Source organism: Notolabrus celidotus, chromosome 16 (assembly GCF_009762535.1).
Source record: "Notolabrus celidotus isolate fNotCel1 chromosome 16, fNotCel1.pri, whole genome shotgun sequence".
NCBI classification, from domain to species: Eukaryota; Metazoa; Chordata; class Actinopteri; order Labriformes; family Labridae; genus Notolabrus; species Notolabrus celidotus.
The window spans coordinates 19,158,261-19,177,526 of record NC_048287.1 but is presented as its reverse complement, the minus strand read 5'-3'; the positions used below and the strand labels follow the sequence as shown (position 1 = coordinate 19,177,526).

The window sequence follows — 19,266 nt, the reverse complement described above, 5'->3', positions numbered from 1 at the left end:
AAAACAATACACAAGTTTAAAGAGTGTGTCCTCATGAATGGTCACTGATTAACCAGACATAGTTTAAGATAGGATTTGAAGTAATGCTAGGACTAAATATTGAAGTAGAAATGTATAAACTGCAGTTGTTGTATGATGAGGAAATATTGTCAAATACAAATGGCTTATTGTAAGAAAATACAAAAAAATATATATGAATTATGATGCCAGTACAAAAAAATATGTCAAAAAGTAGCAATATACAAGGTTATTGGACAGAATTATGAGAAGTTTGGGTATCAGGGTCAGGGGCGTCGTAGTGGGGGGAAAAGTGGGACTGACTACCTAGGGCCCAAATGGGGAGGGGTCAGATCAATCAATGTGGATGCAAGATTAATAAGTTAAAAACACATATACAATGGGCTATTAGTGTTATTTAAACATCTATCTATGCATAAAAACGCTTGTCATGGTCATATTTTCATTCATCAAGTGGGGCTGAATCTGATTGAAAGTAAACTGTAGGGTTTAAGAGTTTTATTTTACTTCATGAAGTTAGAGTATACCAAATAATGCCCCCTTGTTGCGATTCAACAAGTCACTTTGCTTCAAATAATCTTGTTTAAAGAGGTGGTCAGTCTGAAGGTCAATATTGTGAAGTTACATTTGGAGAAATTGTAAAAAAAAAAATAATAATAATAATATTGATATGTAGCTTAGATTTGAGTCAGTTAACCAGGATAGTTTTAAGCATATATTTTTGTTTAATGCAAATAAACCAGTATTATAGCAGCAATGTTATATTTTGTAGGGTTGACTGTGGTGATGGGGACCACTGAGATATCTTTTCAGGGGGGCCCAGAATTCCTGGTGACGCCCCTGATCAGGGTGGCTTATAAAAGCAGACAATAAGTACGACTAGTATACATTTCAGTTTATCAAAAGTACATTGAAATAAAAAAACATATTGCTCCGAATTCATTAACCGGTGCCACACGCAGTAGCACACCTGCATCACCGCGCAATGCTGATTAATGCTTACCGACCGCCGGAAACATTACAGGCTGTTGGTGCGTGCGTCATAATTTTACCGTCTGGTGAGAGATGAACGTTTTAATTTTAATTAATGTTTAAAAGATGACGTATTTGTCAAACAGTCGTGTTGTTTAGTTGCCGGTTATCGACACCCTCTCCCTTCCTCCTCGGTTGCCCCCCCTGTGAATTGGTGAGGAGGATGAGGAGGAGCTAGGCGCAGATGTTTACTGCCTTTAGACAAGCCAAAGTTGGTCTCACAGACCCGAAACACGGCACATGTGAAGCTACCCGCCCCACTGGAGGAGAGAAAGCCCGAGAAAGGTGACTATTTTATCTTGTTTGCTTATTTGAAACAGGAAATGTCTCTTGCGTAAACCTTCTGCGCGGAAAACGGTGAGTATTCCGAGTACAACAATTACCGTCATATTTAAACCGACTTGTATGCAGCGTAATGCCTCTGACATGGCATATTCATCAATAGCATCATGTATGTTATATCAGTTGGAGACTCCACACCGCATAATAACCACTGGTCAGCGTGTTTAAGATAGGGACTGTTCAGGTCAGTGTCCTCCTCTGAGTATGTATCAAGCTGGTGCTAACAAGGCTATCAATCCATCTGGTGCAAATCATTAACAGCAAACGGTGATGTGAGAGCGGAATAACATGAGAGGATGTTTTAGCAGCTGTGAATCACACTGCGGCTTGTTTTAATGTAATTGCAAAGTTAAAGTTTCCACGTGCAGTTAACGCCGAGCTACAATGTAGGTCGTGTCCACGTCTCCATCCTGTCTCCGCTCTTGTCTGTTGCATTTGAAGTTTTAAAAGTGGAAACCATAAACTCAAGTCATACATTTATCTCTGTGGAATAGTTGAAAAGTCAATGACGATTACTGTACTAAATGTTCCTTTCTTTATCTCTCGAACGTAGGTATTTAAATGTATGCACACAGCACATGGGGTCGTGAGTGATCATTTCCTTTTCAGAAAAGTCTGTTGAGCCTTTAGTGAAAAGAGGTACTTAAATCCAGCAGCCATATTGGCTTTAGAAGACAGACCATGCTCGTGTAATTTCATTGCAGGACTAATGGGGCACACTGGGCTTGTCCCTCACAGGCTTATTGGCTTTTTTTTGGAGTGACTGCCAAAGGAGTCTGATTCTAATCATAGTTTGGCTTAAAAAGCAAATGTTGTAAACAGTTTGGGCTGCTTAAGTGGGTGTCCTAGTCATATAATAGGCTATATTATAACAATAACATTATTTACTGAGCACTTCTCAAACAGGGGGGGTCAGTTAAAGTGCTTTGCAATTACATGCCTTGAAAGAAAAATACGTAGCCGATTACAGCCAAGCTCGAACACATTATTTCAAACAAAGCAGGCATCGAAAAGCAATAGTTTTAATATTCTATGTGCGATATATTATATATAAAAACCAAGCGGCAACCGCCGGTCTGAAATCATGAGTCCAATGCGTAAGGGCTAAAAACTGCAGTTCATGGAGGATCCGCTTGAGGCTGGCTCCGGAAGTACCGGAAACCACATACACACCAATTCAAAGAAGACGATCTTTACAGTAGAAATAAACATGTTTGCAGCCTGGTACAGAAGACGAGTGTAGTCTGGATAGATCATTTGAGGCTGACCTGATTGACAGGCGGGAACACTGTAGCTGTTGGCTAGGAGGCTTGAAGCCCGCCTCTTTACGTCACAAATGCTCGACAGCAGCAATATGGCTACCACCGCTGATTTCCCCAAAACAGCGCTTCAGAAACAGATGGGTGATGTCACGGAAACTACGTCCATATTTTATACAGTCTATGATAAAACCCCTGGCTGTAAGCAATGCATCAGACAAAACAATAACACCATATAGAGGAAGTGCTGGTCTTTTTCAAAACTTTTTCTGAAACCACACAGTCCTGTCTCTTTTCTGTTTCCTAAACAGTCAGCCAACTCTGCAGTCTTTCCGTCTGAAAGGTTAAATCTTAACAGGCTGTGTGTGAAAGCATAGCATATAGGCCTAAATCAAATTTTACTTTAATATACGTGTATTTGATCATTTTTTGCATCATACAGAGAAATGAAAAAAGCCAATAAAGAGAACACCTGGATGGTGCACCTTCACTTAAAAATAGTCCACATGTTACCTAAAAGTTCTCGATTGTTCAAAGAGTCACAAGAAGGTGGGGTCCTCCAATCATTCCATTCCCCCACTTTTTTTTTATCAGAAGTTACTCCATTAAGTCTTGGAGAGGCAGTCATCCTTTATACCATCACAAAGATTTCTTTTACAGCTTATGTCCATCCATTCTCTTAGGTTTGGAGGCTCAGGTTTAAACCATTTTTAAACCTTTATTTATACAGGTTGTCTCATTGAGAAACAAGGTCTCATTTTCAAGAGAGTTCTGACCTCCAGTTTGATGTTGAGTTCAATAAGAACACTGCCTCTAGTTAGGTAAAGACATTCCACACTAATCTTGTAGTACAAGTGTTTTATACCTGGCCCTCACTCTCTGTTGTTTTACACCTGCAGGTTGGACTATATCAAATGTTTGTATTACTACAGTGCTTCAGACAGACGGTTGACCGATGTTTATTGGCATGCTGACACTGAAAACAGAATATATTATGCTGCTCTGACTTCAACATAAGTTCTCTAAATCTTGCAGTTTCACTTAACAGCTTTGCATGTATTCTCTGTGTAGGACTCGGCCCCTCACACTGCAAGTTCGCCAGTTGTTTCTCTCTAGATCAATCAGCCACCTCTCGTTTATAACTTTCATTTTTTTAATGCCCCAATCTAGTATTTAATTTCCTGGTCCACTCCTTAATGCATGACTGTATAATGATGTATGACTTCTTTCCAATCACACGACTACTGTAAATGAGTAATAGCTGACCTGTGCAATCACAAAGCATTTACTTGTTTGGGAAGCACAAAGGTTCTACAGTGTGAATCAATGTTTCGGACTTTTCAGACGGTTTACTAGCAAATTGGATGCACTCAGTTGAACGAGTTGAACGCATTACTGCAGGGACTCTAAACACAATGTTGAATATGAGAATACTCAAATGTACAAATAGTAGACTGAAGAGTTTTTCAAAGACATCCAGAAAGTTCTGTACTAAGAACTTGTTTTTTTTTTTATCTTAAAGCCAGTCCCATGACCAGTTTACTTGAGGAACTTTTTAAACTGTGAAGTAGACTTGACATTCAGCCAACCAGTCAGGCCGGTTTACCTCCATGAGGAATGAGTGATTTGCAGAAGGTTCACAGGCTACAAAGTATAGGTGGTTGAATACACAGTACAGTCCCATCTCTCAAATCCCACGTTATGTATTAAGATGTTAAATTGGTGTCATCTATTAGTATTACATGTCGTGTTCAGTTATATTTTAGTGTATAACAGATTATCGTAGCTGAGGGACTGAACATGTTCTGTTTACTCCCACATAGTAAGACTGAGTGTTTCTGTGTTGTGGTTTCAAACAAGGAAAGGGCATGGAGGGTGGATGGTATCTGAGAGTATACACTCTGTGTGTGCGGGGGGGTTGATGCATACTGTATATAAATGCATTTGATTAGTGTACATTCATTTTCTTGAGTTTGAACCCTTTCAGTAGAAAACAGTCTGCTTTGTAAGTACAAATAGTACCTACATCTTAATCTTCTTGCTTCCTCAAGAAATGTAGCTAAAGAGCTAATGACAACCCATAGGTAGAGAAAAACACATTCCATACAACACAATCCATGCCCCAGACCTCGAGTGACTCATGTTTGTTTATTCTTTATCTAGATAGATTATATATCCGCCAACAAGATGAACAGCACGAAATGACACACATTTGCAGTCTAAACTATGAAGAATCATTACCAGTTGATTCCTCTTCTCAATATAGGAGAAATAGGTGTCTTTTTATAGCGTTGTATCTCATACAATCGTCTGGATCTCCTGTGTTTGTTCGATCCTGTGAGCGGTGTCCAGATTGCTCCACTTTATTTCCACAGCTGCCTCTGAGAAGGACACGTTTTGATAGTTGTGGTTAGATTTGGACCCATTGGCTACCTCATGAATGCTGTCTTTATGAACTGCACCATGGGTTGGGAGTGGCGGAAGCAGGACGTGTGGTTTTACTAGAAGAGATTTAAAGTGAAACAGAGCTTTGTGTCATCTTGTTAGATTTGACTCCTTTGGCATCCTTTTGGATTGTTTGTGACAAAACACATTTTTCAGTTTAGCCCACAGGAAATAAGTAGCAGTGTTTCCCGAGAGCCAGCTTTGACAGCCATGTAAAATCAAATTGAGCTTTAATTGAATGAACACATATACTGAGCTGCATAATTGTGAGTAATCTAACTAATGTAATCACTAAACAGAGAGCAAACACTTCCTGAGAGTTGTCCACTGGAAGCCTGACTCTGTAACACTTGTCTGTCTGTTGGCTCTGAGTGGAAATTGCTCCTGCCTGCAGTCACACCTGTGTTTGGAAAGCAGAGAGGGGCTGCATAGTGCTCAGATGAACTTCTGTGACTCCTTGAACTCTAAACAGTGGCTTGGAAGTATTGGATTGAAAGAAGCCCTCAAGGTTTTTTGAAAACTGTCACATTGCATATCCTGTGCTGCTGGTTCTCATATGCAAAGCAAGTCATACATTTAAAAGGCGTTCATGTATTCCATTCACTGCCTCAATTAGTCATTTAGTTCCTTTTTTCACGTTTACCTGTAGGATTTCTAGAGTTAAAGAGAGACACATTGCCGACTTTTAGCTAGTTCTGACTAATTTTACATCATTCAATAGCTTCACAATTCTTTGCTGCTTTAAAACATCAGGTTCTATTGGCAGCTATGAGGTGTAAATCACTTTAGCACTCTGTAATTTGCTCAGAGGAATTCTCGCTATTTAGGCGTCTGCTTTGAGTAGTGAAGAAGAATCTGGCAGTCTAATCATGCTATCGCTGCATATACCGTTCACTCATCAGTACCATATTGAGCACCTTTTTAGGTTCTCTGAAGAGATTTCCAATACCTTTATTGCTCACAGAAAACCTCTTGAAGCTAATGAAATGTGTGAAGTGCTCCTGTGACACTGTTTCTTGCTTTTACTTGCAGATTATTCCAGTGGAGGATCAGTCCCAGGAACCCGCAATGCCTGAAACCTGCACATTCTTAGCCTTCCAGTGACACCCCCACCTCCTTTTCATTCATCGTGCTTTCCACCCTGCTTCTCATTTGACCAGTATTTATCCCTTTACCCTGTCTCAGAGCCTGGTGCTGCCAGGAATCAGTCTGTCCTCATTAGAGTTCCACATCAGTCCCCTGATACCTCCCCTGAGTGGAGGCCCAGGGCTGTAAATCCTTCAGAATGGTTGCTGAGGCAGACTCAGCGTCTCAGGGCAGCGGTGTGAGGCTGAAGCAAGAGATTTCCCTCCTCCATGGCGTCTGTCTCATTGTAGGAAATATGATAGGCTCTGGCATCTTTGTCTCACCTAAGGTGAGAGTCTTTCTTTGTCTGGCCACAGAAACTTTGTATTCTTGTTGAAATGACAGGACTCACTAGTGTACACATGCTTGATTATACACACTCAAATGCACTAGAGTACGGCAAACTACATGAAACCTGATTCTCCTCTTTTATGTTTGATTCTACAGGGGGTTCTCATGTACACAGGCTCATTTGGCATGTCTCTTGTTGTCTGGGCCATTGGTGGGGTATTTTCTGTGTTTGGAGCATTATGCTACGCCGAGCTAGGCACCACCATCCGAAAATCTGGAGCCTCCTACTCCTACATCCTTGAAGCCTTCGGAGGGTTTTTAGCTTTCATTAGGTATGTGGTTGTTTAAATCCTGTGATAATCTTTCTTTCAAATTCTAATGTTATTTTTTCAATTATAATGTTTTTACAGTGTAGCCAATAAAGGACCTGAGGCTAACCAGCAGAGTTTCAATTTTAGCACACTGTTGTTCTTTTTACTGCTTTACTAGTCACTGAAAGTTGTTATGCTTAGATACACTCAGTTCATCTGTCAGAGTGGTTGTAACATTAGTTTGAGTGTTACCACAACAATTTAAAAATAGACTGTACACTCAGTATTTCCGTCTTTGCGTGAATGAGGACATCTTCTGCCAAATCCCCTCAGCATCTCATCAGAGATCTTACCAATGAAACATTTGCAGAACTGAATTAAAAACTTGAGAAAGACGTCTTCAAAGTGAAAGGGGGCAATAAAGTCTGATATAAGTTACTGATACTTTGATGTATTTTCATAAAAATATTACATTCATGTCTTCTAATCATCAAAATGATCAATTCTGTCATAGATTGTGGACGTCATTGTTGATAGTGGAGCCAGCCTGTCAGGCAGTGATAGCTCTGACCTTCTCAAACTACCTGGTCCAGCCTTTCTACCGCACCTGTTTAGCCCCTTATGACGCCGTCCGCCTCATCGCTGCTGCCATCATATGTAAGGTTCACCCTCTGTACTAAACACACAGTCATGGCCTACTTCAACTCGCATGCTGGTGTTTACATTATGGGGGAAAGAGGTGACTAGACGTGTGAGCGTGTGCCATTTTATATGTTTATGTACAGTATCCATGGTGAGAGTCACTGGTGGTAATGAGGAAAGCCTAGACGACACAGATCTTTGAGTGTAAGTTTAACCTCTGGCTCAGGACAACAAGTAGTTTCATTTCATTTGTTTCTCTAACCTGAAGTGGCTCTGCTTTCACCACCTGCTTAGTGGTTATATTACTAAACCTGTTGGCTGCTCTGCAATCGACATGTATAAGGAGCACTAAGGACAACAACAATTGTCATTATGTGGTGACATTTTTTGGACAACTTGGGTATCCAGATAAATGAAACAATGAATATAATGTTTTTAAACCCTGATTATTTACCATATATGTCTTACTCTATCGTCTTGCTTATTTGTGCTGCCAATCAAGTCCAGTCTGTGATAAAGTTTTGTTAAACATAAAAACAAATCAGGGAATTTATTGTTTTTTTATACACAGGGTTATGAAAATGCATTTGTGCTCTTAAACCTGCACTGTGAAGGTTTTATTAAATTAAATTTTGCTGATGTTTGCTCAGGGAAACCTTCAAAGCTATTCCTGTTAAGTCAATAGCAGACTGTTTGAGGAAGAGTGAAGAAGAAGCTCTCACAATAGCTGAAAGGGAAAGCTATTAATGTATTTAAGGAGGTCGTGTTTGAATAGTTTGTGTGTAGTTATTGTCAGCAGTACGGTTACACTTTAAACTAGCATGTTCAATTTAGCTAGAGTACACACATTTTGAGGCTTTCGCAAGTTCCCCAAACATTGCTGCTTTGTGTAGTCGTTGTTTTTATGGCACATGGGGCAGATTTAAGAGGAGATGGGAAACCGTTACCCACATCCCCATAAGTCTAGTGTGCCAAAGCTTTGTAATCTAGAGAGATGAAGGGCTGAGCTGAAATGAAAACACACCTGTTGATTTAGTCAAGATAAAACCTGTGCCTGCTTGCAAAGTGTATGGAGCAAACTGGCCATCAGGGAGGGAATTGTGTGACCAGACGGGACCAACAGACCAGTCCGCATGCTGGTTTGAAAGGTGGAAATCCTTTTGTGAATTACTAACAGATCAGATATATGACACCACTGAATAGCAGAGTTTGTCCTCTGTCCACATGTAAACTGTTTAAGCCAGACTTTCCATGTTTATAAATAAATTTACCCCTGCCCCCACCCCCTCTGCTGTTTCAGTATATCAAATGTTCAGTGTATTTTTGTATTTCAAATCCTGTCTTCATTTAGTTCATTAGAGAGAAGAAGTATGATTTATGTTGCAAGATTTTTGTCTTTCAGAAATTGTTTTTAGATCGTTATTCTAGAACATGTGCTCCTTTTCTACTTGTAGGCATCATCCAGTGTAATCCCTGTGGTATAACTATCAGCTAACAGCTGTTTTATTACTCTCTCTTCAGGTCTGCTGACTTGTGTGAACTGCATGAAAGTGAAATGGGGTGCTATTCTCCAAGTCATCTCCACTGTAGCCAAAGTCCTGGCTCTGATAGTCATCATCATTACTGGCCTGGTGAAGCTGGGACAAGGTAGGATGTCATGGAAACTCTCCATCAATCAATCGAACAATCAATCTTTATTTATAGCACCAAGTCAAAACAGATGTTATCTCAAGATGCTTTTACGAACACAGCAGGTCTAGACCGTACTATATGTTATATTATTAGCAAAGACCCAGGTTAGGACTCAGTCTTATCTCATCTTAATCCACCATGAGCAGAGCACTTTGCAACATTTAGAAAGTTACAGCGGCAAGAGGCAGCAACCTCGAGCAGAAACAGTCTCATGTTAGACTGCCATCTGTCTCGACAGAGTTCAGGGATCTTTATGCACTTGTGGCTCGAAAATCACATCTCTGGCTTTGCCTAGAATTGAGGGGATGCGATAGTATTTTACAGATTGCAATGTTATCAGTTTCATGAAATGACTGAAATGTTTTTTTGTTGAAAAGATGTTGATTCATTTGAAGGACTAGTGGTTTTACCATTTTTAGCAATTTAAACCAAAAAACTGTCTTTGAAAGAGAAGACAAATGCTACTATTTTCTAGGCTGCATAAACATTACACAGAGGTGACAGCATGGACAAAGGAGACACCACACAGTGATGAAGCAGCAGAGGAACTTGTAGCGAGTTGAAAATGTGTGAATATGTTGATACCATTTCCCTTATACATGCAATGAATGTACCTAGATCTGTTACCTGTTTACTGAGATACACTGACAGAACGAAGAGTATATGAAAGATATGATAACTGTGGAGCTGTGGGAGGAGGTTACACTACCGTAGTCTAAAACTGCAGCTAATCACACTGACGCTGATAGCCAGGTTGTGAAACTCTGGCACCAATATGTGTTCTTTGAAACAGAACACAACGTAAGATGAATTAGATGGTAAATCATGCACTTAATCAGCCTCATCACTGGATTTGATTATTATCATTATTATTATTGATCACTATAGTCATACATTTTGAATCATGCTTGAAATTCTCATTTTATACAGTTTTTTTATATTTTATAATGTCACATTTGGGACTTGTCATTTCTGGTTGTCATGATTGTTTTCTTGTATTTTATTGATACTAAATACAGGGCCTGCTCGTTTTGTCAATATCCAAAATACAACTATCAGGTACTATGTCAAGTATCGGGTAGATTGTATTGTCATAAAATATCTAACAAGGAAAGCAAGGAAAAATCAACAATTCTATATGAACTGTATCTTTGTAACAACCCTGTCTTTGTTCAGGCTTCAACCAGAACTTTGAGGACTCATTTAAAGGATCCAAGCTGAACCCAGGGGACATGGCCCTGGCCCTTTATTCAGCCCTGTATTCCTACTCCGGCTGGGACACACTCAACTTCATCACAGAGGAGATCAAAAACCCAGAGAGGTACGAGCTGTGGTGTTTCACAACGATTCATTTTCATTCCTGATGACACCTCTTTGCATAACAATATAACACAACCTGCTGTGAAGTGGTAAAACTAGTGCTGCATAAGTTTAAGCCATCATCCTCGTCATCCCTTCAGGTATGAATTGTATGCATTACAGCAACACATGGACTCTGTGTCAGCTGTCTTCTGTGCATTTGAAGTACATGTGAGACTTTCACTGTAGGCTAAGGAAGACCACTCTCTCAATGTCCCCTGTAGGAATCTGCCTTTGTCCATCGCCATCTCCATGCCCATTGTCACAGTGATCTACATCTTGACCAACGTGGCTTACTACGTCGTTATGGATGTAGACAAAGTTCTCACAAGCGAAGCCGTCGCCGTGGTGAGTCTCTGCACAGTCTTACAGGAGCAGCAGGTTTTGATCACTCCTTCCTGTTGTCTGTTGTCATCTCTCTGTCTGTCTGGCAGCCACATGAACTAGTGTCTGCTTCATTACTCGCTCTTTGTCATCTGTGACTGTAGGAGTGGAGACGATGACAGGAACATCATTTAGCTAAAGAGGTTAGCGCCCCACACAGGAACATGGGGGAGTTGATGATGTGATTAGTGCATTGGATGAGGGAGAGATGTACACAGGCATGTTGACAATGGTATTTGCTAATCTTTTTAGAGTAGTCATTCAGATGGTTCACTAATCCTACAAGGCTGAGAGACAGGACAATTAGCTCTCTTGTTCCATGAATGGATTTGTCAGATTTGGAAGAGAGTATTGATGTCCAATCATGTCTTTAAACATTGTAATCTCAAAATATTTTAACTTCAACATACTTAATGGCATTTACATATCCAAAACGTTTCTTTTCTTTTACAGAGGCAATTGATTTTCATCATCATTTAGGGGAAAAAGTCCTTCACTGTTTCAGAAAACCCAGGTTGATTTCCTTAGATGTCTACTTCTGCCCACAACCCAACAATATTCAGTTTACTGTTATGAAGCACTAAAGAAGCCATGAATTGTTCCCATGTAAGAAGCTGAAATCCATGAGCAATTTTAAGTAGCTAGTTAACTATCAAAGTACTTTGTTAGCGCTTTAATGGTTTACAACTACTGAATTTATTATTTCAGCATTAAAACTGCATCATTCTTATTTGTTAACACCTTACTGACTCACTTACCTGACCTCAATGTGTAGACGCCTTAAAAGCACTTGCAAAATATGACAAAAAAAGTTCCCTATAAAGCATTTCCTTTCCCAGCTGAAATCTTAGAGAGTGATATGACATCATCACATTTTGGCAGTGCCCTAAGGGGCAGAAGTGACGGGTCACACTGACCCTTTTAGACAAAGTAGGATCCCTCAAGTGAAGTGTCAGGAAACAGGAGAGGCAGTTTACAAAGTCAAATTAGTAGATTTAAACAGATAATTTAGAAGTTGTATTAATTTTTGGCACACATCTGTTCCCACGTTTTAATTTCAATATTTAGAAAACCAAACACGTACCTTGTGTTTTTACAGATGTATATTTGTATCAGTGGTTATCAATTAAGGCAAATAAAATGCCCCAAAAATATTAAATAATAATATATAGAAATAATAATCTCTTTCCAAGGCGTGTCCTTGCAAAGTTAGTCTGGGGCTTTTTTACATCATGGCCACTGCTTACCGCTCACTTATATTTATTGTTAGGAACACTTGTTGAATGTTGAATGTCTCCTCAGACTTTTGCAGACGAGGTGTTGGGCTGGGGTCGTTGGCTGATTCCTCTATCTGTGGCCATTTCCTGCTACGGAGGTCTCAACTCCTCCATCATTGCTGCCTCCAGGTTCGTAAACACGAGCACATCTGAAACGGCTCTGATTATCTATCTCTTGATGCTTTTTTACGTTGTTTTTTCACAAACGTTTATTTTTCCCTGAAATGTTTGACTCTTACATTTTAGTAGAACTATGAACAAACATTGTGATCAATCCCCTGCAGGTTGTTTTTTGTTGGTTCAAGAGAAGGGCACCTACCTAACGTCCTGTGCATGATCCACATAAAGCGTTTCACCCCCATACCTGCCCTGCTTTTCAACGTAAGTATGCTACATATCTGGCTTTTAAAATTAAACTCTATATTTGATCCTTCTTTATTCCCCACTGGATGCCTGCCCCCCTGATGTTTCTTCTGTCTGTGTTTTTGGTCTTTTCTTTTTCAGGGTGGAATGTCTCTGATCTACCTTTCAGTGCCTGATGTATTCCAGTTGATCAACTACTTCAGTTTTAACTACTGGTTGTTCATTGGACTGTCAATAGCCAGCCTGATTTACCTTCGCATTACAGCTCCAAATCTGCACAGACCTGTGAAGGTAAAAGATTAATACTGCTTAAACATGCATGTTCATGATCTATAGGGACTCTGCCTTCCAGGCACACATGTGAATAGTATGAAACCTGCAGAGACATGAAATTAAATTGTCAGCCATAGTGTTTTGCCAAAATAAATCAGGACCCACTCGAACTCAGAAACTTAAAACAGACACTGTTTGCTTTTATCGTCAGTCATGTTGTCATAGTTTATAAGCAAGACTTGACTTTTATTTTTAATCCAGTTATCTATGTTCTGTTCTTGATCAGTCACCAGTCTCTTTGCTTGCAGCTGTGACAAAGTCCAAAACAACTGATGTCTGAATTTCTGATTTGTAACACAAGTTTTTAACCAAGAAATCACACTGGTTTTGAGTGTGTTTGCAAGTCTAACTGAAAGAAGTAGACATGTGGTTTTACCCTATCATCAAGTATTTTCAGGCAGATATAACTTGCCTTCAAGCTACAAATGCATGACAAAATGCAATTCAGTGTATTTTCCCCCTTGCCCTCACCCTGTCACAGAGATATATGCAGGCTTAACAAGGCTACTCTTTTACCAAAGGTGTCGGACCTGGACTTCTCTTTAACCCTGAGATCAGGTGATCTCAGATAATGACATTGGTTGACATAAACTCTCGTTAGAAGTAAAAAAAAAAAAAGCTGCTTTCTTCCCCTTTAGAACTCGGGTCAAACAGAAGCTCTTTCAAGTACATATGTGCGTTTACCCATCAACAGTCCCTCCTGTCTCTCCTCGTGTATGACTTTGATAATGAGTTATGACTTTGTTAAAAGCCCCTGATGTTTATTTGATTCTCTTGCCATTAAAATGAGTATCTGCAAACTGGCTGAGCAACTTAAGGACTCTTAAGAGCCACAATCAAATCATCAGGAGTATGGTTAAACTTAATTTGATCATATTTGTATTTCTTTATTTGATTTTTTAAAAAGTTAAATTCTACCTCTTGTTTCTCATCTCATTACTACTCCCATTCTTCTTTCCTTCCCCTCCTGTCTTTCCTCTGCAGCTGTCTCTGTTCTTCCCCATTGTTTACTGCCTGTGCACAGTATTCCTGGTGGTGGTTCCCCTCTACAGTGACACAATCAACTCTCTGGTGGGGATTGGTGTGGCGCTGTCAGGTGTACCAGTATACTTCATTTGCATCCACCTACCGCCAAGCTCCAGACCGGCCATCCTCAGCAAACTGCTTGGTAAGAAGTGAAAGGAACTGACTTCACACACTTATAGGAGTAATTCAGACATGTAAAAAAAACAAGGGTACTAACACATCATTCTTTTAAAGGGTTACGCTCATAATGTTACAATGTTACAATGTCATTTAGCAGACGCTTTTATCCAAAGCGACGTACATAGGAGAACAAGAACAACACAAGCAAAGATCTAGACAAGAGGAAACAACACTTTATTGCAGAAAAAGATAACTACTTTCACCTTGAGTTATTGTGGTTAAAAGTGGCAGCTATTCCTTACATTGACAGTCTGTCAAATAATTGTGAGAGATATGTAATTAGAGACATGTTTTAAAGTTGAAAGTAATTTGTCTCTGCTGTCTGTTGAGAAACAACACACTTACCTTACGCTCACTTTTAAGTATGTTTCTCATAATAAGCCAGCGTTTCTAAGAACATAACAACACTTCATCCAAGTCCAAGGACATACAGCAAGCTGTAACTGAATGTGTTTGTGAGATGTTATTAGGATTAACTCCTGAAAGTAGCTTACCAGTCTTGCATTGCCACCATACTGTGCCTAAAACCACTTGTTCTTAGTGTTTTTAAAGGCTTGCATGGTCAGATTATTGTCTCAAAGTTCAGTGTACTCTAGCTGACATACTGGGAATGATTCTGTACTGCACTTTTAAAACCCTTTCCATTCAGAAGTACCTCCTCCTTTTTCTATTTGCTTGATGCTGAGATGTTTAAACTTCTAGCTTGAAGCTGTTTGTTCTGAGCTAACACCAGCATCTGTTTAAGGCCAAGTTTGTTTTCCAAAACGTTCACTTAAGTGTAACCCCTTTTTTCTTCCCTTATCTCTGCAGATAAGCTCTGCCTTTCCACCCAGAAACTGTGCATGTGTTGTGTGGCCTCGCCGGATATCGACCTGGACAACGTAGACCTAGAAAAGATGGAATGAGGGAGCAACAAAGGACTTGTGTGGAGCGCTCTATAGAGAGATGGCAGAGGAGGATTGAACACAAAGGAAGCTTAGAGCTCCAGACAATCAGGATTTACATGAGTGGAGCTTGATTGATTTTTGAAGTGGAGCAATGGAGAGATGAGCTCCACACGCTTCTACTCCTCCTCATATCTCACACATGAGCAACATGAATAAAGGAGCAAGATTGAAACACGAGTACCCTCCTACAAATGGCACTACACTGACTAAATCAGCATGGATTGGGCACCTTCTCATGCTGTTACACAATGCAGTTGTGGTTGTGCACTTGGCTCCACACTGGCCCACACACTGCACCTCACTCACACACATGAGCTGACAGAAAGCCTTAAGGGGAAACTGCAGCAAAAAAAAACTACCTGATCCAGAAGGAATGGACTCCACAAAGATGCCTGCAGGGATTAAGTCACAAGCAGCACACTATTTCAGAGTCACAAGTGGAGTTTGTGTATGTTCATTGTGTGCCTCACATGTGCTGTATCATGGTTCTTATGTCAAAGCTTTGGGTTACAGTAGCTCATGTTCATATGTTGAACATGAGCATGGATTATTCAAAGCCCTTTTTAGCCTTTTGAAATTGAAGCTTGTGACTTTCATCAAAGATTGTACCTGGATGGGTCCAAGTCAGCCAAACAGACCCCTGCGTTTCCTTCCTCTTTGAACACTATCAAAGGCCTTAAGATCATACAATTATAAAATAGAAAAACGTAAGTTAATTAACATAGAAAAAAAGCATTTTTTTCAATCTGATTGTCCACAACACCTAAGATTTACAAGCTTAAGAGGTAGGATCTGGCTCAAGACCCTTCCACTGTTGGAGTGTAGAGGCTCTTCAGGGATTTTGGGAGATTATTTTAGAACTAATTAATTTATTACAGGTAGTAAAATTAAGAAGTAAGGGTTACAACATAGACTGCATGGAACATTGCCGCTGGATCTCTTAAAACGGGCAAGTTTCAGTTCATGACACACATACTTTAAGCTTTAATCTGATTCATTACTGGACTGAAGGACCAAGCAGACAGGTGTAAAGGGTCAGTAGTTACGGTATAGATAAGGAGTAAAGTACTATTTACAATGTGCTCTTAATGTCTGCAGTTTTAATAAGCTTTCATGGGATGTGCCAGTTGACTTTGAATGTCTTTTTTTCTTTTCAAGCTGTAATCCTAAAAGGAATACGAACAGGAAAACAGTCACCATGTTTCATGCTGCTTCTGTTCCAGTGATTCATGCTAAGTATTTGTTCCCTTCAGTGCATCTTCAGGGCATTTGTAGTTTGTGGTGCCTCCTAGTGGTAGCTACAGTGAACCTCCAAGGACAAGCTACATATTTGTCATATAAGAGTCCATTGACAATTAGAGTGTTTTTTTTTTTAAGCCTTTTTTACACAAGCTGGTGGGAAGGTTGTGACTTAACATACTCAATTAAAGTACCAGTACCTCTAAACTGCTTCAGTGCAGGACTTGACTAAAGTACATGGATGCAAAGATTATAAGTACCTAGTTGATTTTCATGACACTAGGTTGTGTAAACTCTTCTCTGATTTAATGCTCTAGCTGTATCACATTTTCAATGAAGTACAAATGTGATTGTTTCCATACAAAGCAAACGTACCTGCTAGACTCTTGTTCTCTTCAGAATGGGCTCATTGTAGATCCAAACCTCAGGATCAACCATGTTAATGTGCACATTTATTGATAATATTTATTATCTCCTTTTTTTACACACACACCTATCTGTGGAGTTCGTATCAGAGATATGATATTTAATGTAATGTTGCCTTTTGAATTTATCACAAACTGAAAAACCATTTATTCTCAGTGCACAACCAAAAGGTCTGTTCCAGACTGGACTGTCTGTGTGCTCAGAGTTCACTGAGCTTGTAGCAAAGTGTCTGTTTTCTGGTGAGACCACCATAGCTGAAATGTGTGGAACCACAGGTAGAACTAGTCTGACTTTGATGTTTTTATGGAACTGTAGTCTTAATGAACTTGTATGTGCCTTCTGTGAGAATTGTCTATCAAAAACCCCGTCTATTTTTAAGATTGTGGCATGTGGCTTTTGTGTACAGTGTCTAGAGCACAAGTAAATTACACCTTGCTGCAGGGCTTGTTGTAGGATTGAAAAATATATTTCAGGTCTTTTTGAAAATCTTTAAAACCAGTTAAACCAATGAAGCAGCTTCATGTTTTTTGTACAAGTCACTTTAAAACATCAAGTCTTTGGATTGAACCATGTTTGACTGCCTTGACAAAAGCACTTGCACAACACCAGTCAATTGAATACCCGTGAATTGTTGGTCTCTCTGGGATTTAAGTCTTGATTTCAGCTAGTCCCTTTGCTATGTGTGCCTATCAAGAAAACCACCATGTCTGCAGTAAACTGAACATTTCCAGTGTATTATCAAACGTGAAGTTATTATATACTCAAAAAACTTGAATGTTGTGGTTTAATGAGCGTTGGGTACCAAATGTGTGTTGTTTCTAGTCCTGTTTGTTATGTCTATTTGTTGAATTGTGTTTTAATGTGCTGGCTTTGTTGACTGTTCTTATTTATCGTGTTCTGGACAGACGTGAGTTTGGAGAAATATTATTTTTCACAGTGTTTTAATCAAATAAAGGCAATTTCCAATGTGCATTTCTGTGATTTCTGATTGTTATCCACTGTTTTAATACTGAACAAAAACATATAAGAGCCCTTGTGAAACTTTGACTGGCATCACTCAGCCCCTGGAGGTCACAGTCTCAAGCTTGGTTTTCTGTCACAGTTTAGCTCTTGGTTCTTCTGGATTTGTGCAAGTTCTTCTTAAGAATAACTCTATGTGCTGTTCTAGTACAATAATTATGTATGTGACACAGCATTCAAATTACTAACTGTGGACTACCAGTGTACACCAACCAAATGAGGACATTTTTACTGTAATGTAATAAATAATTGTAGATAACATTGCTATCATATAAATTGATCTCACACATTAGCACAAGGATCATTTATTGTGAAGATTTGATGAAACACATTCTTTCCTAGAGTACCAACTGAGTACTGACGACCAGTTGAAACGAACCAATTGTGGACCATTTTACAGAAATGTACATGGACTAAAAAAATTGCATTCCTGTAAATGTAATGTGGTCGATACGAGTGCTCCAACATCCAGTGCTTGTGAAAACAGGTCTACACGATTAAAAAGCCCAGATCATTTCAGATGAAAGGGGAATTCACAACATCAAAGTATTAAAAAATTCTTTCTTTTTTTTTTACCATTGACAGTTTTCATATACAATTTTGCCCTTACAGCACTTTTGGTTGTCTGGCTTCATTTCCTTCAAATTATTTGTTAAAATTTGGTGTGTCAGGCTTTTCTGTGGACACACACATGATCACACCTATGTTGCCAACTGATGACTATCAGCTGAAACATAGTGGGGACCTTTTTGCTTTTATGTGCATCAATGAACAAATTATATTCCTTTAATATGTAGTGCTTGTGAAAACTGGTGAGTTTATCGTGTTTAATTTGAACACATACAGTGAGTTCTTACAATGAATTAAAGCTCATATGAGAACCTTCAGGTTATGTCTATCCTGGCTCCCCCTGTGGACAAAGCAATATCTCTTCTTTCTTCGCTGATTTTGTCCTTTTCATGTGTAAGTCATGGTTTTTAGAAAAAAGAAAAAAATCATCCTGCTTTATTTAATCTCTCAACTGAGTCCCTCACTTTTGATTTGAGTCTGGTTCATAACCAGATAAAAACTCAAATGAAAAAAGACAGGATTTCACAGATGAGCATTTTATATAAAATATAATCCTGGTTGTGTATCTAATGTTCTTTTTTAGATTCTTGAACATTTATTATTATTTTGCCTTGTATTGTCCTCATTTTTAAACAATATATATCTTGAAGTAAGACAACCAGTTGTTAACCATATTTTGATCTTATGTTAAAACAAAAGAAACAGCAAACCTTGTTTCAAGACATTTAATACTCACACACCAGCAGGCCTCTTCTTAGCTGTCCATGTGTCTGTCTCTGACTGACCACCTTCCTTCCAGCCTCCTCAGGTAACTGGCCTCGATCCACCTCGCAGGATCAGTGCTGAGGCATCACATTTCAGCAGGGTGTGCACTCTTAGCTTTATATGCTGCCCTGCTGATAGGTGCTCGTTCCTGGAGGGAGGCCTGCCGAACTCCCTCCTCAGGACTCCAGGAGTTGGGTTCCACTGACTCATGCATAAAAGA

At 39.4% G+C, this 19,266-nt stretch overlaps 1 protein-coding gene across 1 annotated transcript; it reads left to right on the top strand.

Moving 5' to 3' along the window:
- Window positions 1-972: 972 nt before the first annotated feature.
- si:dkeyp-120h9.1 (uncharacterized protein LOC566469 homolog) lies at window positions 973-17,663 on the top strand. Its single transcript, XM_034704378.1, has 12 exons — window positions 973-1,335; window positions 6,129-6,510; window positions 6,669-6,844; window positions 7,338-7,480; window positions 8,987-9,112; window positions 10,334-10,478; window positions 10,741-10,864; window positions 12,203-12,306; window positions 12,462-12,558; window positions 12,682-12,831; window positions 13,858-14,041; window positions 14,890-17,663. Exons 2-12 carry the CDS (start codon window positions 6,382-6,384, stop codon window positions 14,982-14,984), a joined length of 1,473 nt encoding a protein of 490 aa, XP_034560269.1. The 5' UTR covers window positions 973-1,335; window positions 6,129-6,381; the 3' UTR covers window positions 14,985-17,663.
- Window positions 17,664-19,266: the final 1,603 nt, after the last annotated feature.